Source organism: Heterodontus francisci, unplaced genomic scaffold (assembly GCF_036365525.1).
Source record: "Heterodontus francisci isolate sHetFra1 unplaced genomic scaffold, sHetFra1.hap1 HAP1_SCAFFOLD_61, whole genome shotgun sequence".
NCBI lineage: Eukaryota > Metazoa > Chordata > Chondrichthyes > Heterodontiformes > Heterodontidae > Heterodontus > Heterodontus francisci.
In genome coordinates, this window is record NW_027141441.1 from 9,153,093 (window position 1) to 9,178,960 (window position 25,868).

Here is a 25,868-nt window from a genome sequence, read left to right on the forward strand (position 1 = left end):
ATACAAACTCAGATTCCAGTTTAAAACTTATCTGGATTGTGGAACTAAAAGATACAATATAAATTTGATTTGTCTAGTGAGCGATAAGCTTTCTACCAGTCCAAAAACCACATATAGTGTCAGATGGAAGATACTGTACAGTTCCAGATGTATAGGGTCATTTTACATGCAAGTCCAAAATTCTCACTGTCCGACTGAATGACACTGATCAAATTGCTTCGTACAGTCTGAGTTACACTTGCACACCAATCCGGTATTAGATTGTAGGATACATTATCTTTCACTATTGTGTTCACAGTGACAGATATTTAATACTAGGCAATACCTCAAACGTATTGTCTGCTTAAAACCGACCACATCAGTGGCCTGTTGCTGTGCTGACATTTTATGTAGAATGAATCCAGACTTGCAAACAGTCCCAGGGACAGAAGATTATATAATGAATCCCATACTCATACAGAGTACCAGACACTGCCAGATGGAGAGTGATGCTGAAACACATGCTCAGTGCCAGGTGCTGAAAGGCATCGGTTGATGACTGCACTCACTCACAATTCCTCAGCCTGAGTCATCTAAAGCAATCTAACACACAAATAGTAGCACTGAGAGATTGAGAAAGAGTCCAAAACTCACATGGAGCACTCGATGCTGACAGATACAAACTGAAGACTATACACACATGGATCTAGGATGAGCTAACTCACAGGAAACAGAGAGTGGGGATAAATTGGGCATTTTCATTTTCGCAATCTAACTAATGGAGTGCCACAGTGATCAGTGCTGGTGCCTCAACTATGTATGGTCTATATTAATAACTTACATGAAGCGATCAAGTGTATTGTTGCCAAATTTATGGATGTGACAAAGATCGATAGGAAAGAAAGTTATGAAGAGGATAAAGTGTCTGCAAAGAGATATAGATAGGTTAAGTCAATGGGCAAAAGTTTGGCAGCTGGAGTATAATGTGGGAAAATGTGAGGTTGTCTAATTTGGCAGGAAGAATAGAAAAAAAGAATATTACTTACATAGAGAGAGACTGCAGAATGCTGCTGTACCAAGGGATCTGGGTGCCAGGTACATGAATTACAAAAAGTTAGCATGAAGGTATAGCAAGTAATTAGGAAGGAAAATGGAATGTTGGCATTTTTAGCAAGGGGAATGGAGTATAAAAGTAGGGAAGTTTTACTATAACTGTCTAGGGCATTAGTGACAACCCAACTAAAGGACTCCATACAGTTTTGGTCTCCTTACTTAAGGAGGGATATACTTGCATTGGAATCAACTCAAATAAGGTTCACTAGGCTGATTTCTGTGATGAAGGATTGCCTTATGAGACAATGTTGAGCAGGTTGGGCCTATACCCACTGTAGTTAGAAGATTGAGAGGTGATCTTATTGAAACCTATAAGATTCTCAGTGGGCTGGACAGGTAGATGCTGAGAGGATGTTTCTCCTTGTGGGGGAATGGAGGGGCGAGAGTTTCAAGCTAAGTGGTCTTCCATTCAAGAAGGAGATGAAGAGGAATTTCTTCTCTCAGAGGGTTGTTCATCTTTGGAATTCTGTTCCCCAGAGGACTGTGGAGGCTGAGTCATTGAATCAAGGCTCTGTTCGACAAATTTTTGATCTACATGGGAATCAATGGTTGGGAATCAATGGTTATGGGCGCAGGCAGGAAGGTGAAATTAAGGTCACAATCAGAAGAGCCATGATCTTATCGAATGGCAGAGCAGGCTTGATGGGTCAAATGGTCTATTTCTGCTCCTATTTCGTATCTTATTATATTCTTACACACACGTGTACACACACACACACAACCAGTGTGTGGCAGATCCAGAATTCATCTCACTTTCATACACAATACCAGTGACTGAAAGGTACAGAATCAATCCCACAGATGCATACAGTACCACCGACAAGTACAGGATGAATCCCATGCTCACACACACCACTAGGTATTAAAAGATACATGTGATTCCCACTCGCACATGACAATATGAGACGGAGTTACAGAATGATTTCCACATTCACATAGAGCACCACTGACTGCTGATCAATTCATCCCACAATCTCACACACTACCAGAGGTTGAGAGATACAAAATTAATCCCACACTCCGATGTAGTAGCAAAGACTGACACATACAAAATCAATCACAAACACTCCTACAGTACCACTGGCAGATTCAGTAACTGCCAAAATTACCAGAGACTGACAAATAAATCGTGAACTCCTACATATTGTGAGATGCTGACACAGATAGCTTGAATTCCACACATACAGAACCACTGACAGATTCAGAGTCAGTCCCAAATTCACGTACCATCCCAGAGACTGACAGATACAGAATGGATGTCATACTCAAACACAGTACCAGAGTCTGACAGATAGATAAGGAATCCATACAGCACCAGAGACCGAGAGCTACCGAATTACATAACATGTGCAAACACAGTACCACAGACTAAAAGCAGTGGAATTAATTGCACATTCACATGCAATAGCAGAGACACAACGACAGAGAATCATCAATAAGTGTCCTCCCACCAACAGCCAGGACATTTCCAGGGAGCTGTACAGAGGGAGCGGCTCTTTCAATATCAACTGGGGCCGGAGGATCTTCGTGAAATATCCTTCCTGATTGCAGGAAGGGTGTTTGTGATTGGTTGCAAATGTTTATTCTGATTGGATGAGGAAAAACACCAATTAGAGAATTACAGTTAAAAAACCTTTATGACATCACTCCCAATCACCCAATCACAATCTTTACTTTCCCCCCATCCCTCATTAGCATAGAGCTGTGGGATTGTCTATTTAATCCGCACTCGGAAGGGGTTTGGTTTATTTCTGTGTCTGAAATTGAATCTGAAGATGCCTGAAAAGAAGAAAGCAGCTCCGAAGAAGGGCGCCAAGAAAGCCTTAAATAAACCGTCAGCAAAGGGCGGCAAGAAGCGGAGAAAGTCGAGGAAGGAGAGTTACTCCATCTACATCTACAAAGTGATGAAGCAGGTTCACCCCGACACCGGCATCTCCTCCAAGGCCATGAGCATCATGAACTCGTTTGTGAACGATATTTTCGAGCGCATCGCGGGTGAGGCTTCCCGCCTGGCCCATTACAACAAGCGCAGCACCATCAGCTCCCGGGAGATCCAGACCGCCGTGCGCCTGCTGCTGCCCGGGGAGCTGGCCAAGCACGCCGTGTCGGAAGGGACAAAGGCGGTGACCAAGTACACCAGCTCCAAGTAAAACTGCACAATGGACTGAAAAACAGATCAAACACAACGGCTCTTTTAAGAGCCACCCACAATCTCTCTGAAAAAGCTGCATCCGAACATCTCTATTAAATTATTTTAGAACAATGTATAACATAATAACGTTCCCACTGCTGTACCTGTGTCTTCTGTCCCATAAACTGTACACGGACACATAATCCGCTCATCCGCCTTCGCTTTTTTGCTAAAAGCTGTTATTATTGCACAGCTCCTCAATGACTGCATTAACAGCTGTTTTTAGCTGTAAAGGTCAGACCTTAGTCCCTTCACTCTATTCCTGAAATGTGAACTGATTCATCGTTTTATTCACAGCAACTCGCCAGAACAGGAACAGAGCAGATTGAGCAGATCCGGCTTCCTCTTTTCAGAGAAGGACACTGGGCTCTGATTGAAGACTAAACTGAGTGTTTTCCTTCAGGGAAATGCTATGAACAGGGATTTATTCCCAACTGGAACAGTTTGTAAACGATTGTAGAATGAACCACAATTTACACAACATTTTTAAACCGCGCTTGTGATTGGTGACGGAAAGAATTGAATAAAACAAAAAAAAGAGAAGGGATTTGAAATCTTTGACTAAGGATGACATTTATTTTAATCCGCTCTTTTCCGAGAATGAAATTGGCGGGCTTTGTGAAATTGACAAATTCTCTGCTTCTGGTAGTGTGGCGGGTAAATCCCGCCCTCTTCCGTTTGTCAGTGCCCTGATTGGTGAAGAATATAGGCAAATGAGGTGAATTAAGTACCGACCAAGGAGATGAGTTCTCTGTCTATAAGTACAGTAAATGCTGCGGAAAATAACCATTCTTCGTCAAGGTATTTGTGAGATTGTTGATATCGCACACCTACATGATGGACGTGCTTTCCAAAATGGGGTTTTGGGAGGGAATCTGCAATTGGATCCAACTGCTCTACACAAACATCAGTAGCGCAGTGTCAATCAACGGGTGGGAATCTGAAAGTTTCCCGATCAAATCTGGAGTCAGACAGGGCTGTCCTCTGTCCCCGGTCTTGTTTGTTTGCTGTATTGAACCCTTTGCTGAGTCTATTAGGAAGGATGCGAGCATAAGAGGGGTGACAATCCCAGGCAGCGGAGGCACTCAGGTCAAAACCTCCCTGTACATGGATGACGTCGCCGTCTTCTGCTCGGATCCGCTGTCCATGTGCAGACTGATGAGCATCTGCGACCAGTTCGAACTGGCCTCGGGAGCCAAAGTTAACCACGGCAAGAGCGAGGCCATGTTCCTTGGGAACTGGGCTGAACGATCCTTTGTCCCCTTCACCGTCAGGTCAGATTACCTGAAGGTGCTGGGGATATGGTTCGGAAGGGCCCGGGCGTGCACCAAAGCATGGGAGGAGCGAGTAGCCAAGGTACGACAAAAGTTGGGCATGTGGGGGCAGCGATCTCTCTCCATTGTGGGTAAGAACCTGGTCATCAGGTGCGAGGCGCTCACGTTGTTGCTCTACGTGGCGCAGGTCTGGCCCATACCCCACTCCTGCGCCGTGGCAGTCACCCGAGCCATTTTCCGCTTCGTCTGGGGATCTAAAATGGACCGGGTCCAGAGGGACACGATGTTCAAATCTCTGGACAAGGGCGGGAAAAATGTACCCAACGTGGCCCTCATCCTGATGACCAACTTCGTGTGCGGCTGCATCAAGCTATGTGTAGATCCCCAGTACGCAAACTCCAAGTGTCACTCCGTGCTGAGGTTCTATCTGTCCCCGGTGTTGCGAAGGATGGGCCTGGTCACATTGCCGCGGAACGCACCATGCAGTTGGGCGGCGCCGTACCACCTATCCTTCGTGGAGCAGTTTCTGTGGAAAAACACCTTTGACCACCGGTCCATCAGGCAGTGGTCTGCACGGAATGTCCTCAAGGCCCTACGGGAAAAGGAAATGGTGGATCCTGTCGGATGGTTCCCCGAGCAGACCGTCAAAGTCATTTGGCGGAATGCCTCATCACCAGAACTTTCAAACAAGCACCAAGACGTAGCTTGGCTGGTGGTGAGAAGGGCCCTCCCCGTCAGATCCTTCATGCACACCCGAAGTCTCGCCCCCTCCGCAGAGTGCCCCCGCGTTGGCTGTGGTGGGGAAGAGACGGTCGCCCACCTCCTCCTGGAATGTGCCTTTGCAAAGCAGGTGTGGAAAGAGATGCAGTGGTTTTTGTCAAGGTTCATCTCAAGCAGCTCTGTAACACAGGAGTCTGTGCTCTACGGGCTGTTCCCAGGGACGCACACTGAGACAAACATCAACTGTTGCTGGAGGACTATCAATTCGGTGAAAGACGCCCTTTGGTCTGCCCGAAACTTGCTGGTCTTCCAGCGCAAAGAGTTGTCCACCACCGAATGTTGCAGACTGGCACATTCCAAGGTCCAGGACTACGTGCTGAGGGACGACCTAAAGCTTGGGGCAGCCGCAGCAAAGGCTCAATGGGGAAAGACCACAGTGTAAGGTTCCCCCACCAAGCTGGACTGAGGGGCTGGAACCATGGGAAGCCCCTCGAACTGTATCGTTAATATTCTCAATTGCTGGAAATGTAAAACTGTAATTGACATGACAATTGTGAAACGGAAGGGTTGGGAAGAAACTCATGACATTATTGAAAGAAACTGATCTCTTTTGCAATGTTTGTATTTTTTCGTGCTGTTTGGAAACTGTTTGGCAATGTAATTTTTACACATTTTTATGAATAAAGTATATTATGGAAATAAAAAAAAAGGAAGAGGAAAGACCAGCGGGAAAGCTCGGGCCAAGGCCAAGTCTCGCTCCTCCCGGGCTGGACTGCAGTTCCCAGTGGGCCGTGTTCACAGACTCCTGAGAAAGGGTAACTATGCTGAGCGTGTGGGTGCCGGAGCCCCGGTCTATCTGGCTGCTGTGCTCGAGTATCTGACCGCTGAAATCCTTGAGCTGGCCGGGAACGCGGCCCGGGACAACAAGAAGAGCCGCATCATCCCCAGACACCTGCAGCTGGCCGTCCGCAACGACGAGGAGCTCAACAAGCTGCTGGGAGGAGTGACCATCGCTCAGGGTGGGGTGCTGCCTAATATCCAGGCCGTGCTGCTGCCCAAGAAAACCAGTGCTCAGAGCTCCCAGAAAAAGTAAAGCGGCCAAAATATCATCTAATAAACCAAAGGCTCTTTTCAGAGCCACCCACAGTCTCTGTGAAAGGGCTGGTTACTGTCAGGAGGGAATCAGAGATGGAGTTATTGTAACAGTGGATTGACCTGTTTCGCATGCAGACAGTTTCAATTCTGTTTTTTCTCTCTCTCCGGCTTCTCAATGAGAATTTGCTCCCGGAGCAGAGTAAATGCAGGAAGAGGCCATTCTCGGGCTGTATGTTTCTCTCCTAACCTGATCTGTTCAGACCGCACTGTTCCCAGAGGACGCAATCTGAGAGTTGCTCACACACGGGAGCTGAGTCCATTGCAGCGCTTTAATATGTGCCTTCCCCCCCGGCCCTCCCTATTCTCCGGACACAAAGCTGTCTACTCCCCCGGCGGCGGGAGAGTCGGGGATTCTTTCCCCGCAGTGTCAGGGTTTGCAACCCCGGGGAACTGGCGGTTCGAGTCAGTGTGACCGAGCTGCCTTACATGTCCTGTGTACCGATCTCCAAGGGATTCAACTATTAGCGAACTCATTGGGTAATGTTTGTAAATAACCCTCATGTGAACGGAGCTGGCTCCATTAATGCCTTCCAAATAAAACTGGGATCCATTTCTTTTCCCCAAATGTCAGCTAACGGATCCCAGGAGCAGGGTTGAGATTGTGCTGAACAGCAATGAGTCTCCGGTAATGCTGCTTTCTAAATTCCAGATCAGCTCTCAGTCCGACAGGCCTTTCGGGAAAGTGATGTGACAAAACAGAAACCATGTGACCGCCCCTCCAATCTAATGTGTTTGATGATGAACAGAGATGGAAGCTCTTTCCTTTGCTGATTTGGTGGCTCTGAAAAGAGCCCTTGTTACACTTGTTACTGAAGCCGGGTTTTCGGCGCGTTCCCCGCGGATGCGGCGGGCCAGCTGGATATCTTTGGGCATGATGGTGACTCGCTTGGCGTGGATGGCGCACAGGTTGGTGTCCTCAAAGAGCCCCACCAGGTAAGCCTCGCTGGCCTCCTGCAGGGCCATGACGGCCGAGCTCTGGAAGCGCAGGTCTGTCTTGAAGTCCTGAGCGATCTCTCTGACCAGGCGCTGGAAGGGCAGTTTGCGGATGAGGAGCTCAGTGGATTTCTGGTAGCGGCGGATCTCCCTCAGAGCCACACTGCCGGGTCTGTAGCGATGAGGCTTCTTTACTCCACCCGTGGCTGGAGCGCTCTTCCGGGCCGCTTTGGTAGCCAGCTGTTTGCGAGGAGCTTTCCCTCCGGTCGATTTACGCGCTGTCTGCTTTGTCCGGGCCATTTTCTCAACGGATTCTGCACAATCTGAGACACACAGACTGTTAATACTGAATCTGCTGCACATCCGCCTTTTTAAACTCTGTGAGGAACCGCCCTGAGCAGTAATTGGCTGGAACCCGACGCCCAGTCAGTTTAAACCAAACCCCGATAATAAACAGAAACACAGGAAGCTATTGCCTCCGATTGGTCGATTATTACTGATTACTCAATTTTTAAAAAACCGCCAATATCAGTGCCGGAAACAACAGTTTTGACAAAGGAGAAATTTGATTTAATTCATCTTATGAACATGATCAGAACATTTCAATGATATTTGTCAGCAAAGATCTTTTACAGCAAAGATTTTAAACTCTTTCTCTTGTATTATTCCACACATTGTCACAAGTTCCAGATACACTTTTCCAATCTGGTATCTATTCGGGTTTATTCTCCGTCCTTTTTGAAACAGTCTGGAAGCGGCGGCAGAAAGTCTCTTTCACAGCATTCTGCAAACGGATACATTTCAGGTCAATCTTTGTCAAGATACCGAATCACTGATTCTAGATTGAACCTATTTGTGGGAGACAAAAGCGGAGAGAAAGTGTTTTATTGTCAGGAGTTGAAATGTGAGACTGAGGTTTCCTACAACAGCGGGGTTTCCAGATAATGTACTTATTAATTATTGAGGCCAAGCTTGAACAAGGGAAACAAGTGACTGAGAACTGATCTGTCAGCTTTTATTAGCGGAATACAGGAAAGGGGCCGAATATGAACGCGTCTGAAATCAAAGCGCACTTGCGGTCAGTGGTCAGTAATTAATTTACACGGCATCATTAAGTAGAGACACAAAGATCTCACAGACAGTGAAAGTGAATCACCCAAATATACCTGGGATAAAACAGAGATCACAAAGGCAATTAGAAAGTTCCAGACTTTTCATATATAAGAAACAAAACAAATCGATACCATAGAGATGAAGTTGTAGCTTTTTCAGAGAGATTGTGGGTGGCTCTTAAAAGAGCCGTTGTGTTTGGGATGTTTTTCAGTCCATTGTGCAGTTTTACTTGGAGCTGGTGTACTTGGTCACCGCCTTTGTCCCTTCTGACACGGCGTGCTTGGCCAGCTCCCCGGGCAGCAGCAGGCGCACGGCGGTCTGGGTCTCCCGGGAGCTGATGGTTCTGCTCTTGTTGCAATGGGCCAGGCGGGAAGCCTCACACGCGATGCGCCCGAAAATATCGTTCACAAACGAGTTCATGATGCTCATGGCCTTGGAGGAGATGCCGGTGTCGGGGTGAACCTGCTTCATCACTTTGTAGATGGAGATGGAGTAACTCTCCTTCCTCGACTTTCTCCGCCTCTTGCCGCCCTTTGCTGATGGTTTACTTAAGGTTTTCTTGGCGCCCTTCTTAGGAGCTGCTTTCTTCTTTCTTTTTTCCAAAATATACTTTATTCATAAAAATCTGTAAAAATTACATTGCCAAACAGTTTCCAAACAGCACCAAAAAATACAAACATTGCAAGGGAGATCAGTTTCCTTCAATACTGTCATGAGTTTCTTCCCAACCCTTCCGTTTCACAATTGTCATGTCAATTACAGTTTTACATTTACAGCAATTGAGAATATTAACGATACAGTTCGAGGGGTTTCCCATTGATCCAGCTCCTCAGTCCAGCTTGGTGGGGGAACCTTACACTGTGGTCTTTCCCCATTGAGCCTTTGCTGCGGCTGCCCCAAGCTTTAGTGCGTCCCTCAGCACGTAGTCCTGGACCTTGGAATGTGCCAGTCTGCAACATTCGGTGGTGGACAACTCTTTGCGCTGGAAGACCAGCAAGTTTCGGGCAGACCAAAGGGCGTCTTTCACCGAATTGATAGTCCTCCAGCAGCAGATGATGTTTGTCTCGGTGTGCGTCCCTGGGAACAGCCCGCAGAGCACAGACTCCTGTGTTACAGAGGTGCTTGGGATGAACCTTGACAAAAACCACTGCATCTCTTTCCACACCTGCTTTGCAAAGGCACATTCCAGGAGGAGGTGGGCGACCGTCTCTTCCCCACCACAGTCAACGCGGGGGCACTCTGTGGAGGGGGCGAGACTTCGGGTGTGCATGAAGGATCTGACGGGGAGGGCCCTTCTCACCACCAGCCAAGCTACGTCTTGGTGCTTGTTTGAATGTTCTGGTGATGAGGCATTCCGCCAAATGACTTTGACGGTCTGCTCGGGGAACCATCCGACAGGATCCACCGTTTCCTTTTCCCGTAGGGCCTTGAGGACATTCCGTGCAGACCACTGCCTGATGGACCGGTGGTCAAAGGTGTTTTTCCGCAGAAACTGCTCCACGAAGGATAGGTGGTACGGCGCCGCCCAACTGCATGGTGCGTTCCGCGGCAATGTGACCAGGCCCATCCTTCGCAACACCGGGGACAGATAGAACCTCAGCACGTAGTGACACTTGGAGTTTGCCTACTGGGGATCTACACACAGCTTGATGCAGCCGCACACGAAGGTGGTCATCAGGATGAGGGCCACGTTGGGTACATTTTTCCCGCCCTTGTCCAGAGATTTGAACATCGTGTCCCTCCGGACCCGGTCCATTTTAGATCCCCAGACGAAGCGGAAAATGGCTCGGGTGACTGCCACGGCGCAGGAGTGGGGTATAGGCCAGACCTGCGCCATGTAGAGCAACAACGTGAGCGCCTCGCACCTGATGACCAGGTTCTTACCCACAATGGAGAGAGATCGCTGCCCCCACATGCCCAACGTTTGTCGTACCTTGGCTACTCGCTCCTCCCATGTTTTGGTGCACGCCCCGGCCCTTCCGAACCATATCCCCAGCACCTTCAGGTAATCTGACCTGACGGTGAAGGGGACAAAGGATCGGTCAGCCCAGTTGCCAAAGAACATGGCCTCGCTCTTGCCGTGGTTAACTTTGGCTCCCGAGGCCAGTTCGAACTGGTCGCAGATGCTCATTAGTCTGCGCACGGACAGCGGATCCGAGCAGAAAACGGCGACGTCATCCATGTACAGGGAGGTTTTGACCTGAGTGCCTCCGCTGCCTGGGATTGTCACCCCTCTTATGCTCGCATCCTTCCTCATCGACTCAGCAAAGTGTTCAATACAGCAAACAAACTAGACCGGGGACAGAGGACAGCCCTGTCTGACTCCAGATTTGATCGGGAAACTTTCAGATTCCCACCCGTTGATTGAGACTGCGCTACTGATGTTTGTGTAGAGCTTTCTTCTTCTCCTCAACCATCTTCAGTTCCAATTTCAGACACAGAAATAAACCAAACCCCTTCCGAGTGCGGATTAAATAGACAATCCCACAGCTCTGTGCTATTGACGGATGGGGGAAAGTAAAGATTGTGATTGGGTGATTGGAAGTGATGTCACAAAGGTTTTATATTGTAATTCTCTAATTGGTGTCTTTCCCCATCCAATCAGATTAAAGATTTGCAACCAATCACAAACACCCTACCTGCAATCAGGAAGTATATTTCATAAAGACTCTCTCCAAACCCAGTTTATATTGAAAGAGCCGCTGCCCGTGTAAACCTCCCTGGAAATGTCCTGGCTGTTGTTGGGAGGACACTTATGTGTCCTTGTGTCTCTGCTATTGTAGGTGAGTGTGCAGTTAATTCAATTATTTTACTCTCTTCTTTTGTGTTTGAGAGTGTTCTGTCATTCGGTAGCTCTCAGTGTCTGGTGCTGTATGGATTCATTCTGTATCTCTCAGACTCTGGTACTGTGTGTGAGTTTGACATCCATTCTGTCTCTCAGTCTCTGGTAATGTGAGTGTGAGGAGATGAGGTGGAGTGTTGGGGCGAGGATGATAGAAAAGAGCATTGGTGTGGTGACACAGCCTTGCTTGAGCCCAGTTTATATTAGCATTGGTTCAGTGGTAGGGCTGTTGGGAAGGATTACAGCTTGCATGTCCTCATGCAGTCATCGGAGGATGGTGACGAATTTCTCCAGGCAGCCAAATTTGAGGAGGACGTTCCATAATCCCTCCCAGTTGGTCGAGTCGAAGGCCTTTGTCAGGACAGAGAAGGCCATTTATAAAGGTTGCTGCTGCTCCCTACATTTTCTTGAAGTTGTCTTGCTGTGAAGATTATGTTCACTGTGTCTGTTGATGGACAGAATCCACATTGTGATTCCAGTAGGACGTCTTCAGCCACGGGGAGGAGGCAGTTGAGAAGGACTCTTGTGATGACCTTCCCTGTGGTGGACAGCAGGGATACCCCTCTGTAGTTAACACAGTCTGTCTTGTCACCTTTTTTTGAAGATGATCACAATTACGGCATCTCAGAGATCCCCTGTCATGCTCTCTTCCTTCCAGATGAGAGAAATGAGACCATGTATTTGTGTCAAGAGTGCTTCTCTGCCGTATTTTAGAATTTCGGCGGGAATTCCATATACGCAAGCGGCCTTATGGATTTTTAGCTGTCAGTTTGCCTTTTCAGTCTCTGTCAGTCAGGAATTGTGCTGACAGCACGGTGGGTACCATGCATTGGAATGTAGTCAAGGACGGGGGCCCGTCATTTTACTTTTATTTTTGGTTCTTTTTTCTTTTTTACATATTTTACAATTTTCTTTCTTTTGTTCATTTCATTTCATTGTAGTTTGTTCAGTTTGCTTACCCACTGTTTGTTTTCATGTTTGTACTTGCTGCTGTTCAATCGTCAGTTCGTTAACACCCTATCTGTACTAATGCTTCGTCTTTCAACACACCATTAACATATTGTTTGCCTTTGCTCCATGACCTCTTGGTCAGCTATGTGGCCTTGTCCAATCTGCTCCTTCTCCTTTGTTATCTCTTGCCCCACCCCCGACTTACTTGCTTATAACCTTTGACATTTCTAATATTTGCCAGTTCCGAAGAAGGGTCACTGATCTGAAACGTTAACTCTGCTTCTCTTTCCACAGATGCTGCAAGACCTGCTGGGAAACGATTTAACATATGTTGCCTCCAGTCCAGATGCAAGGCTATTCCAACCTCTGTCATCGAGCTGCAGTATGCTGATGACGCTGGCATATGCACACCCTCAGAGGCCAAGCTTCAAACCCTTATCGATGCATTCACAGAGGCATATGAAATAATTGGCCTTAATCTAAACCTCCAGAAGACAAAGGTCCTCTACCAACCTGCTCCCTGACACTGCCCCCCGACTATCAAGATCCACGGCGAACCACTGGACAATGTGGATCACTGTTCATACCTTGGGGGCCTCCTGTCACCAAGGACAGATATCGACAATGACACTCAGCATCACCTCCAGTGTGTCAGGGCAGATTTCAGTCATCTGAGGAAAAGAATGTTTGATGACAAAGACCTCAAATCAGACACCAAGCTCTTGGTTGACATGGCTGCAGTGTTACCTGCCCTCCTGTATGTGTCAGAAACATAGATACTGTACAGCAGACATCCCAAAACCCTGGAGAGATATCACCAGTGGTGCCTCCGCAAGATCCTGCAAATTCAGTTGCAGGACAGGCGCTCCAATATCAGTGTCCTCTCTCAGGCCAACATCCTCAGTAACCAGACACTGGTCATGGTGAGTCAGTTATGTTGGGCAGGCTACATTATCCGCATGCCCGACACCAGAGTCCCAAAACAAGCTTTCTACTCTGAGCTCCGTCAGGGCAAGAGGCTACTAGGAGGGCAGAGCAAACGTTACAAGAATTTCCTTTCAACACTCCCTGAAAAAACGTGACATCTGCACTGATTCATGGGCATCTCTTGCCTGAGACCACCCAAAATGGAGAAGAAGCATCCACGAAGGTGCCAGCCAGTTCAAAATTCGTCGACATGCCCAGTAAGCAACCAAATGCAAACAGTGGAAGGAGTACTTGGAAATTGGAGAATCCCATTATCCCAACTCACCAAGCACCATCTGCCCCACCTGTGGCCGAGTGTCTGGATCCAGAATTGGACTATTCAGTTACCTAAGAACCCACAACCCTGGAGTGGAAGGAAGTCATCCTCCTTACCGAGGGATTGCCTAAGAAGAAGTTTAGTGTGACATCCATTCTGCATCTGTCAGTCTCTGGTATTGAGTATGAGTGTGGGATTCATTCATTATCTGTCGGTATCTGGTACTGTGTTTGAGTGCAGTTTTCAGGCTGTATCTATTGGTATCTTGTGTGTGAGTTTTGTATTCATCTGTATCTTTTAGCCTCTAACACATTATTTGAGTTTTGCAGTTATTCTGAACTGACCCTTGGTAATGTATGTGTGTTTGAGGTTGTTGGTTTACCTGTTAATCTGTTGTACTGTACATGAGTGTGAGATTCATTCTGTATAACTCTATCTCTGTTCCTGTTATGTGTGTGTGATTCATTCTGTATGCTCCATCGCTGGTATCACATATGTGTGTGGTATCAATTCCATTTCTGTTATTTCTGGTACTGCATGTGAGTGTTTATTTCATTCTGTAACGATCAGTCTCTGGCACTGTCTGCACGTTCTGGATCCATTTTGTAACGATCAGTCTCTCGCAGAGTGTGGATGTGGAATTAATTTTGTATCTCTCCATCTCTAGTGTCATGTGTAAATTTGGAATTCTTTCTGAATTGGTCATTGGCACTGGATCTGCCATTCTCTAGTACAGTTTGTGAATTTGGGATTCATTCTGTACCTGTCACTCACTAGTACTTAGTGAAAGTGAACGATACATTCTGTATCTGCCAGCCTCCGGTAGTGTGTGTGATTGTGGGATGAATTAATTAGCAGTCAGTGGTGCTCTATGTGAATGTGGAAATCATTCTGTAACTCAGTCTGATATTGTTCTGTGAGGGTGGGAATCACATGTATCTTTCAATTCCTGATGCTGTATGTGAGCATGGGATTCATTCTGTCCCTGTCGGTGGCACTGTATATAGCTGTGGGATTAATTCTGTACCTTTCAGTCTCTGGTATTTTGTACGAAAGTGGGATTAATTCTAGATCCGCCACACACTGGTTGAGTGTGTGTGTGTAAGAAGATAATAAGAGACAAAATAGGAACAGGAGAAGGCCATTTGGCCCATCGAGCCTGCTGCGCCATTCAGTAAGATCATAGCTGTTCTGATTGTGGCCTTAATTCCACTTTCCTGCCTGCGCCCATGACCATTGACTCCCTTGTAGGTCAAAAATCTATCTATCACAGCCTTGAATATATTCAATGACCCAGCCTCCACAATCCTCTGGAGAGCAGAATTCCAAAGATGAACAACCCTCTGAGAGAAGAAATTCCTCCTCATCTCCTTCTTGAATGGGAGACCACTTATCTTGAAACTGTGGCCCTTAATTCTACATTCCCCACAAGGAGAAACATCCTCTCAGCATCTACCTGTCCAGCAACTGAGAATCTTATAGGTTTCAAAAAGATCACCTCTCAATCTTCTAAACTCCAGTGAGTTTTGGCCCAACCTGCTCAACCTTTTCACATAAGATGGCACAGTAGCGGCGCAGTGGCCCAACCTGCTCAACCTTTTCACATAAGACGGCACAGCGGCATATAGGGCGGCACAGTGGTGCAGTGGTTAGCACCGCAGCCTCACAGTTCCAGGGACCAGGGTTCAATTCTGGGTACTGCCTGTGTGGAGTTTGCAAGTTCTCCCTGTGTCTGCGTGGGTTTCCTCCCACATGCCAAAGACTTGCAGGTTGATAGGTAAATTGGCCGTTAAAAATTGCCCCTAGTATAGGTATGTGGTAGGGAAATATAGGGACAGGTGGGGATGTGGTAGGAATATGGAATTAGTGTAGGATTAGTATGGATGGGTGGTTGATGGTCGGCACAGACTCGGTGGGCCGAAGGGCCTGTTTCAGTGCTGTATCTCTAAACTAAACTAAAAATGTCACTCAGCATCACCTCCAGTGTGTCAGCACAGCCTTGAGTTGTCTGAGGAAAAGAATGTTTGATGAAAAAGACCTCAAATCAGACACAAACTCATGGTTGACATGGCTGCAGTGTTACCTGCCCTCCTGTATGTGTCGGAAACATCAACACTGTTCAGCAGACATCTCAAAACCCCGGAGAGATATCACCAGCGGTGCTTCCGCAAGATCCTGCAAATTCAGTGGCAGGACAGGCGCTTCCAATATCAGTGTCCTCTCTCAGGCCAACAACCCCAGTATCGAGACACTGTTCATGGCTAGTCAGTTATGTTGGGTGGGCCACATTATCCGCATGCCTGACACCAGACTTCCAAATCAAGCTTTTTACTCTGAGGTCCGTCAGGGCAAGAGACTACCAGGAGGGCAGAGGAAACGTTACAAGAATTTCCTTAAAGACTCCCTGAAAAATAAGTAACATCTCCACTGATTCGTGGGCATCTCTTACCTGAGACCACCCAAAATGGTGCAGAAGCAACCGTGAAGGTGCCAGCCAGTTTGAACAACGTCGGCATGCCCAGGTAGCAACCAAACGCAAACAGTGGGAGGAGTATTTGGAAATTCAAGTATCCCATTCATCCACCTCACCAAACACCATCTGCCCCACCTGTAGCCGAGTGTGTGGATCAAGAATTGGACTATTCAGTTACTTAAGGACACACAGCCCTGTAGTGGAAGAAAGTCATCCTTGTTCCCAAGGGACTGCCTAAGAAGAAGTTTGAGTGTGACATCCATTCTGCATCTGTCAGTCTCTGGAATTATGTGCGAGTGTGGGATTCATTCTGTATCTGTTGGTCTCCAGTACTGTGTTTGAGTGTGGCTTTCAGGCTGTATCTTGTGTTTGAGCTTTGTATTCATCTGTATCTTTCAGCCTCTAACACATTAATTGAGTTTGTTAGTCATTCTGAACTGACCCTTGGTAATGTATGTGTGTTTGAGGTTGATATTTTACCTGTTAATCTGTTGTACTGTACATGAGTGTGAGATTCATACTGTATAACTCTATCTCTGTTCCAGAATGTGATTCATTCTGTATGCTCCATCGCTGGTATCACATATGTGTGTGTTATCAATTCCATTTCAGTCATCTCTGGTACTGTATGAGAGTGTTTAATTCATTCTGTAATTGTCAGTCTCAGGCACTGTCTGCAAGTTCTGGATCCACTTTGTAACTATCAGTCTCTCGCGGAGTGTGAATGTGGAATTAATTTTGTAACGGTCCATCTCGAATTTCATGTGTAAATTTGGGATTAATTCTGAATTGTCATTGGTACTGTATCTGTCATTCTCTCGGACAGTTTATGAATTTGGGATTCATTCTGTACCTGTCACTCAATTTGTGAAAGTGTGAGATAGATTCTGTATCTGTCAGCCTCTGTAATGTGTGTGATTGTGGGATGAATTAATTAGCCGTCAGTGGTGCACTATGTGAATGTGGAAATCATTCTGTAACTCAGTCTGATATTGTCCTGTGAGGGTGGGAATCACATGTATTTTTCAATCCCTGTTGCTGTGTGTGAGCATGGGATTCATTCTGCACCTGTCAGTGGTACTGCGTGCATCTGTGGGATTAATTCTATACCTTTCAGTCACTGCAATTGTGGATGAAAGTGGGATTCATTCTCGGTCCACCACACACTGGTTGAATGTGTGTGTGCAAGAAGATAAGAAGATACAAAATAGGAGCAGGGGAAGACCATTTGGCCCATCGAGCCTGCTCCGCCATTCAATAAGATCATAGCTGTTCTGATTGTGGCCTAAATTCCACTTTCCTGCCTGCGCCCAGAACCATTGACTCCCTTGTAGATCAAAAATCTGTCTGTCACAGCCTTGAATATATTCAATGACCCAGCCTCCACAGTCCTCTGGGGAACAGAATTCCAAAGATGAACAACCCTCTGAGAGAAGAAAATCCTCCTCATCTCCTTCTTGAATGGGAGACCACTTATCTTGAAACTGTGGTCCCTAATTCTACTTTTCCCCACAAGTAGAAATATCTTCTCAGCATCTCCCCGGCCAGCAACTGAGAATCTTGTAGGTTTCCAGAAGATCAACTCTCAATGTTCTAAACTCCAGTGAGTATAGGCCCAACTTGCTCAACTTTTTCTCATATGACAATCCAACATCCCAGGAATCAGCCTAGTGAACCTTCTCTGAACTGATTCCAATGCAAGTATATCCCTCCTTAAGTAAGGAGACCAAAACTGTGTGGAGTTGGGATGTCACTAATGTCCTGTAAAGTTATAGCAAAACTTCTTTACTTTGATACTCCATTCCCCTTGCTAAAAATACCAACATTCCATTTGCCTTCCTAATTACTTGCTATACCTTCATGCTAACTTTTTTGTAATTCATGTACCTGGACACCCAGATTCCTTGGTACAGCAGCATTCTGCAGTCTGTCACTGTGCAAATAATATTCTGTTTTTCTATTCTACCTGCCTAAGTAGACAATCTCACATTTTCCCATATTATACTCCATCTGCCAAACGTTTGCCCACTGACTTAACCTATCTATATCTCTTTGCAGACACATTGTGTCCTCCTCACAACTTGCTTTCCTACCTATCTTTGTACCATCCATAAATTTGGCAACAGTACACTCAGTCCCTTCATGCAAGTTATTAATATAGATCATAAATAGTTGAGGCCCCAGCACTGTACCTGTGGCACTCCATTAGTTACAGTTTGCCAATCTGAAAATGCCCCATTTATCCCCACTCTGTTTTCTGTGAGTTAGCCAATCCTATATCCATGTGCGTGTAGTTTTCAGTTTGTATCTGTCAGTGCCTGGTACTCTATGTGAGTTTTGGACTCTTTCTCAATGTCTCAGTGCTACTATTTGTGTGTTAGATTGCTTTAGATGACTCAGGCTGCGATACTGTGAGGGAGTGCAGCAATCAACCTATACCTTTCAGCATCTGGCACTGAGCATGTGTATCAGAATCACTCTGTATCTGTCAGTATCTGGTACTCTGTGTGAGTGTGGGCTTCATGATATAACCTTCCGTCCCTGGGACTGTTTGCAAGTCTGGATTCATTCTACATAAAATGTCAGCAATGCAACAGGCCACAGATGTGATAGGTTTTAAGCAGACAGTATGTTTGAGGTTTTACCTGATATTAAATATCTGTCACTGTAAACACAATAGTGAAAAATAATGTATCCTTCAATCTGATACAGGATTGGTGTGCAAGTGTAACTCAGGCTGTACGAATCAATTTGATCAGTGCCATTCAGTCTGAGGGAGAATCTTGGACTTGCATGTAAAATGAACTCAGTCTGGAATTGTACAGTATCTTCCAACTGACACAGTATGAGGTTTTAGGACTGGTATGTTATTTATAGCTCAGACTACACAAATCAAATTTATATTGTAACTTTTATTTTCATAATCCAGATGAGTTTTAATGTATATGTCTGGACACATTATGGCAATTATTACTCATAAACTCAGAACGTGTTGGGCTGGTATTTAACTTGAATCTCAGAGTATATTTTTATATTATTTAGAGATACAGCATTGAAACAGGCCCTTCGGCCCACTGAGTCTGTGCCAACCAACAACCACCCATTTATCCTAATCCTACATTAATCCCATATTCTCTACCACATCCCCACCATTCTCCTACCACCTACCTACACTGGGGGCAATTTACAATGGCCAATTAATCTATCAACCTGCAAGTCTTTGGAGGTGGGAGGAAACCGGAGCAGCCGGCGGAAACCCACGCAGATACAGGGAGAACTCGCAAACTCCACACAGGCAGTACCCAGAACTGAACCCGGGGGTCGCTGGAACTGTGAGGCTGCGGTGATAACCACTGTGCCGCCCATAAACACACATAATGCCTCCATTATTGAGGTTAATTCTATAACTTTGAAACGGGAACCATAATTTGTAACTGAGGTTGCACGATCGTGGGATTGGCACAGTGATAATTTGATAGTCGGTGAGAATTTGGACTGGGATTTATGAGTTGGGGTGACATGGAAACAACGTCTGTCTCTCCTGCTCTGTTTGATTGAGGGATTGAAAATGTGTCTCTGGATCTATTTCTGCTGTCTGAGACTGTGGAACTGATGACCTGTCTGTGCGTCTGCGCTCTGTGAGTGATAATGTACGGACTGTATGAGAAGGAGCTGGTGACACTCTTCCTTGTAACTTGGGTGGAGGAAACATCACATTTATTCCGGTTCATTCAATTATTTGCCTGTTTGAACAAAAGTATGTTTATAACTGAAATACAGGGAAGGTAGAACATACAGGATTTTAAAGAATTTAATCTCTCAAATAATAATGAACGCCCACAAAGGAAGCCCAGCCATACAAATATTATCATTGTTTGACTGCACTGCAGTAACAGGTTCTTCCCATTCCGTCTCCTTTCCCTGTCCACACACAGCCCGAAAATGGCCTCTCCCTTCCCCCACTCACTCCATGTTCCGGGACCAGTTACTGCTCCATTCCACCTCTTATAAACAGCCCCCGCCTCCGCCTGAACTTGCCCCGGACTCGATGCTGATCTCTGAGTCTATCTGCGGACACGCTCCCAAAGCGATGTGCTGCTGGAAGGAGGCTGCTGTTTGCTCCCTTCCCCCGGGACTGGGATCTCTCCATTCGCGGCTGTTTTCAACCATCTTCTTCCGCTCACAGGCAGTGCTGGGGGAGGGGAGCGCAGGCGCAGATTTCTGCAACAATTCAGCAAACAGAAACATGGAAAATTTCCGGCGCAGAATGAGGCCATTCGGCCCATCATGTCCGTGCCAGCGCAAAGAGAGCGATCCAGCCTCATCCCACAGTTTCTTGTTATTGGACAGTGAAGTGTGGAAACAGATGCGGACAGTCAGGATGTGGGGAGTTACACAAAGAGAATCTATTATCGGCACCAGGTGAGAAGTGTGAAGGACACATTTTAAACAGCGGCTGTTTGGTTTCGCTTGAACGGTTAGACCATGGGAGCGGGAACTGGAAATCTGACCTGTGTAAAAGTTCCTGTTCCGTCGGTCAGTCCCATTCATGTCCCAGTGGATTGTTTCTGGATGTCATTTAATTGTTGTAAAATGGCCAAAGCCCCTGGTATGCAGTAGCTGGGGGCTGCAGGACTGCAGTGGAATCAGACACTGACTCTGTTTGCATTGCTGGGTTTCCTTTGTGATTGTTCACAATGATTATTAATTGAAAAATTGTTTTGGTCACTTTTGTATCTTCTACCACATCTCTTCCTGAATTATAATAAATACTTTTTTCTTTCCATAGGCAAATACTTGAAGGAAGCAGAATAAATGCAGTGATTCCTCGACACAAGAGGAAGTGCAGCCAGCTCCTCACACACAGTAAGTACAGTATCACTCACAGAGAGCAGAGACATCAATTCCACAATTACCGCCAGCAGAAGTAGTCAGACCGGCACTGATCCCAAGTTCCAGAAACATTTATTCAATCCAACAGTCACACAGAGCAGGAAAGACTGAAGTTGTCTCCATTTCACCCCAACTGACCAGGAGATACATCAATCCCAGTCCAAAATCACACCCACTATCAGATTGCAAGGCACTGTGTCACTCTCACAAGAGTGCAGCCTGATTTACAAATTCAATGTCAGATACAGCAGACAAACAGAACCTGATTGTAAAGTACAGAATTTATCCCAATAATGTACCCAGACTGCAGACTGAGCTCCATGTTACACATCACTCCACAAATCTCACAAATGGTCAGAGCGGAAGACACAGTATTAATTCCATTACTGCAAACTGAATGAACTTGACCATTACATACCAGGACATAAAACATATTGTAAGATGAAAGGACACAGACCTGAAATGTTAATTCTGTTTCTCTCTCCACATACGCTGCCTGAACTGCTAAGTATTTCCAGCAATTTTGTTTTTTTTAATTTCAAATTTGCAGCATCTGCAGAATTTTGCTTTTATTTTAGAGTTAAAGAAACATTGCCTTGTGAGGTGAGAGTGACTGCCCTTGATATCAAGGCAGCTATTGACCATGTATGGCATCAAGGAGCCCAAGCAAAACTGGAGTAAATGGGAATTGGGCAAAACTCTCTGCTGGTTGGAGTCATACCGAGCACAAAGGAAGATGGCTGTGGTTGTTCAGGTCAATCATCTCAGTCTCAGGACATTACAGCTGGAATTCCTAAGGCTCATGTTCTGGGCCCAACCATCTTCAGCTGCTTCATCAATGACCTTCCCTCCATCACAAGGCTGAAAGTGGGGATGTTCACTGATGATTGTGCAATGTTCAGCACCATTCATGACTCCTCAGATACTGAAGCAGCCCGAACCCAGATGCAGCAAGACCTGGACAACATCCAGGCTTAGGCTGATAAGTGTCAAGTAACATTCACGTCACATAACAAATGAAAAAAGTGAGGAAATAGTGAAGGGCTTTTATGGAATACACGGAGACATGTTTCCACTTGTGGTGGTGTCTGAAACAAGAGCCAAAAATATAAAATCATCATTCCTAAAGCCAATGAGGAATTCATGAAAATTGTATTTACGCAGTGAATGGACAGAATCTGGAATTTTCTATCACATGGAGAGATTGAGGTGAATAGTATTGATGCACGTAAGGGGAGGTGGAACAAGTGAGCAAGTGTATGGGGAGAAATGAATTGAGCAATATACATATCAGGCTTTATTTTTCTTTATTTATGCAAATGATGCAGGATGGCTGGAAATATTGTGTAGAGCATAGAGCAGTTGGGACGATCCCAGTGCAGTGTTTTGTCTGGATGGATCTGCCCAGAACACTTGTGATGCAGGAGCTGGGAGCTTCAGTACTTCAGTGGAGGCAGATACTGACATGGGTTTTCAATTGTGTGTGTTCTTAATAATTATTAATTCAGAAAGTAAATTCACATCTTTGATATTTTGCACCTCACCTGTTCTTGAGTTATAAGATATATTTTTTCTTCATACAGGCAAATACTTGACGGAATCATGATGAATGTGATGGTTGCTGCACTCGAGGCACAAGGAACAGTGCAGCCAGCTCCTCTCACACACAGTAGGTACATTATCACTCAGAGTACAGAGGTACAGATGGTTCATCAATTCCCTAGTCTCAGACTGCAGAAGTAGTCAGGCCCACATGGATCCCAAGTTCCAGAGACACATTTTCAATCCAACAATCAAACAAAGCAGGAGAGAAAGAAGTTGTTTCCATTTCACCCAATTCAGTCCCACTGACAGTCAGATACATCAATCCCAGGTCAAAATCACACCCACTAGCAGATTGAAATGCAATGTGTCAATCTAAATATAATGCAGACTTAGCTAGCAATTAAATATCAGATAGAATTGGTACACGTTACTGTTTGTTATTGATACCATCAATATCGGCGACCACACTCTGGAAGTGGTTCAAGAGTTCACCTACCTAGGCTCAACTATCACTAGTAACCTATCTCTCGATGCAGAAATCAACAAGCGCATGGGAAAGGCATCTGCTGCTATATCCAGACTGGCCAAGAGGGTGTGGGAAAATGATGCACTGACACAGAACACAAAAGTCCAAGTTTATCAAGCCTGTGTCCTCAGTACCTTGCTCTGCAGCAGCAAGGCTAGACAACGTCCGTCAGCCAAGACTGACATCTCAACTCATTCCATATTTGCTGCCACCGTAGAATCCTTGGCATCAGGTGGCAGGACTGTATCTCCAATGCAGAAGTCCTCGTGACGGTCAGCATTCCCAGCATATACACCCTACTGAGCCAGCGGCGCTTGAGATGGCTTGGCCATGTGAGCCACATGGAAGATGACAGGATCCCCATCTCGCATTGTGCAGGGAACTCGTCACTGGTATCAGACCCACCGGGGATCCATGTCTCCGCTTTAAGGACATGTGCAAACGCGACATGCAGTCCTGTGACATTGACCACAAGTCATGGGAGTCAGTTGCCAGAGATTGCCAGAGCTGGCGGGCAGCCATAAAAGCGGGGCTAAAGAGTGGCGAGTCGAAGAGATTTAGCAGATGGCAGGAAAAAAGACAGAAGCACAAGGAGAGAGCCAACTGTGTAACAGCCCCGACAACCAATTTTATCTGCAGTGCCTGTGGAAGAGTTTGTCACTCGAGAATTGGCCTTTCTAGCCACTCCAGGAGCTGCTTCACAAACCACTGACTGCCTCTGGGCAATTACCCATTGTCTCTCGAGACAACGAGGCCAAAGAAGAAGAAGACTGATTGATTGGCACAGAATCTAACCTAATGATGTACCCTGAGATTTAAATTAAATACCATACCCAAAGCTCACACCCATTGATTATAAAGGATGTTGAAACATCCCCATGGTGTACCCTGAGATACAAGTCGCAAACAAGTCCAACATTCATTACAGTGAAAGTTTCAAAGGTGCTGAAAGATATTGTAAGCTGAGACACAAATTAGATACCAGTTCAGAACTCACCCACACTGTGAAATGGAAAGATACGGAATCAATTCCATTAGTGTAGATTGGTCTAAACATTATCTACCATTCTAAAAACTCATACAATACCAAACTGAAATACAGTATCAATACTATTCATGCAGATTGATCTAAACATTGTATACCATTCTAAAAACACACAGTATCAATTCTATTAGTGCAGATTGATCTAAACATTACATACCATTCTAAAAACTGATACAATATCAAACTGAAATACAGTATCAATTCCATTACTGTAAATTTATCTAAACATTGCCAGTCCAAAAATCACATACAGTATCAGACTGAGCAATGCTGATACGAAGTGTAAACTGTGATGTAAATTAGATGCCTGGGTAGAACTCACCCAGACTGCAGAATTGAAAAATACAGTTGACTGTGATCCACATTATTTACCAGCCAAAAACATCTCATACATGATCAGAGTGAAATAGATTATCAATTCCATTTGTGCAGACTGAACTCCACATGACAAACCAGTAAAAACTCTCATACAGAGGTATGGTGATTTTGTGGTTACATTAAAGGACGAGTAATCCAAAAGTCTCCACTAATGGTCCAGAGACATGAGTTCAAATTCCACTGCAGCAGCTGGATAATTATTGAATCAAAGCAAGTTTATGGCACAGCAAGAGGCCATTTGGCCCATCATGTCTGTGCCAGATGAAAAACTTTCCACCCATTCTAATCCCACATTTCAGCATTTGGTCGGTACCCCTGCAGATTACGGCATTTGAAGTGTATATCCAGACTCCTTTTGAATGAGTTGAGGGTTTCTGCCTCAACTAGCCTTTCAGGCAGTGAGTTCCAGACACCCACCACCCTCTGGCTGAAATTTTTTTTTCCTCATCTCCCCTGTAATCTTTCTGCCAATCACTGAAAATCTATTCCCCGAGTCACTGATTTCTTTGCTAAGGTAAACAGGCCCTTCACTTCAACTCTATCCAGAATCCACAAAATTTTGTTCATTTCAGTCAGATCTCCCCTCAGCCTTCTCTGTGCCAAGGGGAACCGCCCCAGCCTATCCAATCTTTCCTCACAGCTGCGTTGTTCCAGTCCCAGCAACATCCTCGTAAATCTCCTCTGTACTCTCTCGAGGGCAATTACATCCTTTCTGTAATGAGGTGCTCAGAACTGCACACATTACTCAAGTTGTGGCCTGACTAATGATTTATACGGTTCCAGCATAACCTCTCTGCTCTTATATCTATCCCTCGGCTAATAAAGGAAAGGATTCCATATGCCTTCTTACCACCTTATCGACCTGTCCTGCTACCTTCAGGGATCTGTGGACATTTACCCCAAGGTCCCTCACATTCTCTACACCTTTCAGCATTTTCCTATTAATTGTGTATTCCTTTGCCTTGTTTGACCTCCCCAAATGCATCAGCTCACACTTCTCTGGATTGAATTCCATTTGCCATTTTTCTGCCCATCTGGCCAAACCATGAAGATCTTCCTGCAGCCTACAGTTATCCTCCTTGCTATTTACCACATGGCCAATCTTTGTGTCATCTGCAAACTTCTTGATCATGCTTCCTACATTTACATCCATGTAGACTACATCAGCTGCACTGCCCTCAACTATCTTCCTTTTTAATTCTTCAAAATTTTGATCAAGTTGGTCAGACAAGATCTTCCCTTAACAAATCCATGCTGGACTATCCTTGATTAATCTGTGCCTTTCTAAGTTACATTTTATCCTGTCTCTCTGAATAGATTCCAATAATTTTCCCACTACTGAGGTCAGACTGACTGTCCTGTAATTATTCGGTCTATCCCTCACTCCCTTTTTAAACAGAGGTACAATGTTAGCAGTCCTCCAATCCTCCAGCATCACACCTGTATCCAGTGAGGTCTGAAAAACGATGGACAGACCTTCCGCTATTTCCTCTC

General features: G+C 45.6%; 3 protein-coding genes across 3 annotated transcripts; 1 reads left to right on the forward strand and 2 right to left on the reverse strand.

Moving 5' to 3' along the window:
* Positions 1-2,867: 2,867 nt before the first annotated feature.
* LOC137363426 (histone H2B 1/2-like) lies at positions 2,868-3,242 on the forward strand. The gene has a single exon (XM_068027255.1). It carries the CDS (start codon positions 2,868-2,870, stop codon positions 3,240-3,242), a length of 375 nt encoding a protein of 124 aa, XP_067883356.1.
* Positions 3,243-3,756: 514 nt separating this feature from the next.
* Positions 3,757-7,701, reverse strand: LOC137363446 (histone H3-like). Its single transcript, XM_068027273.1, has 2 exons — positions 7,234-7,701; positions 3,757-3,972 (listed from the first exon to the last, which is right to left on the reverse strand). Exons 1-2 carry the CDS (start codon positions 7,663-7,665, stop codon positions 3,757-3,759), a joined length of 648 nt encoding a protein of 215 aa, XP_067883374.1. The 5' UTR covers positions 7,666-7,701.
* Positions 7,702-8,703: 1,002 nt separating this feature from the next.
* On the reverse strand, positions 8,704-12,674 carry LOC137363454 (histone H2B 1/2-like). The gene is made up of 2 exons (XM_068027279.1): positions 12,667-12,674; positions 8,704-9,070 (listed from the first exon to the last, which is right to left on the reverse strand). Exons 1-2 carry the CDS (start codon positions 12,672-12,674, stop codon positions 8,704-8,706), a joined length of 375 nt encoding a protein of 124 aa, XP_067883380.1.
* Positions 12,675-25,868: the final 13,194 nt, after the last annotated feature.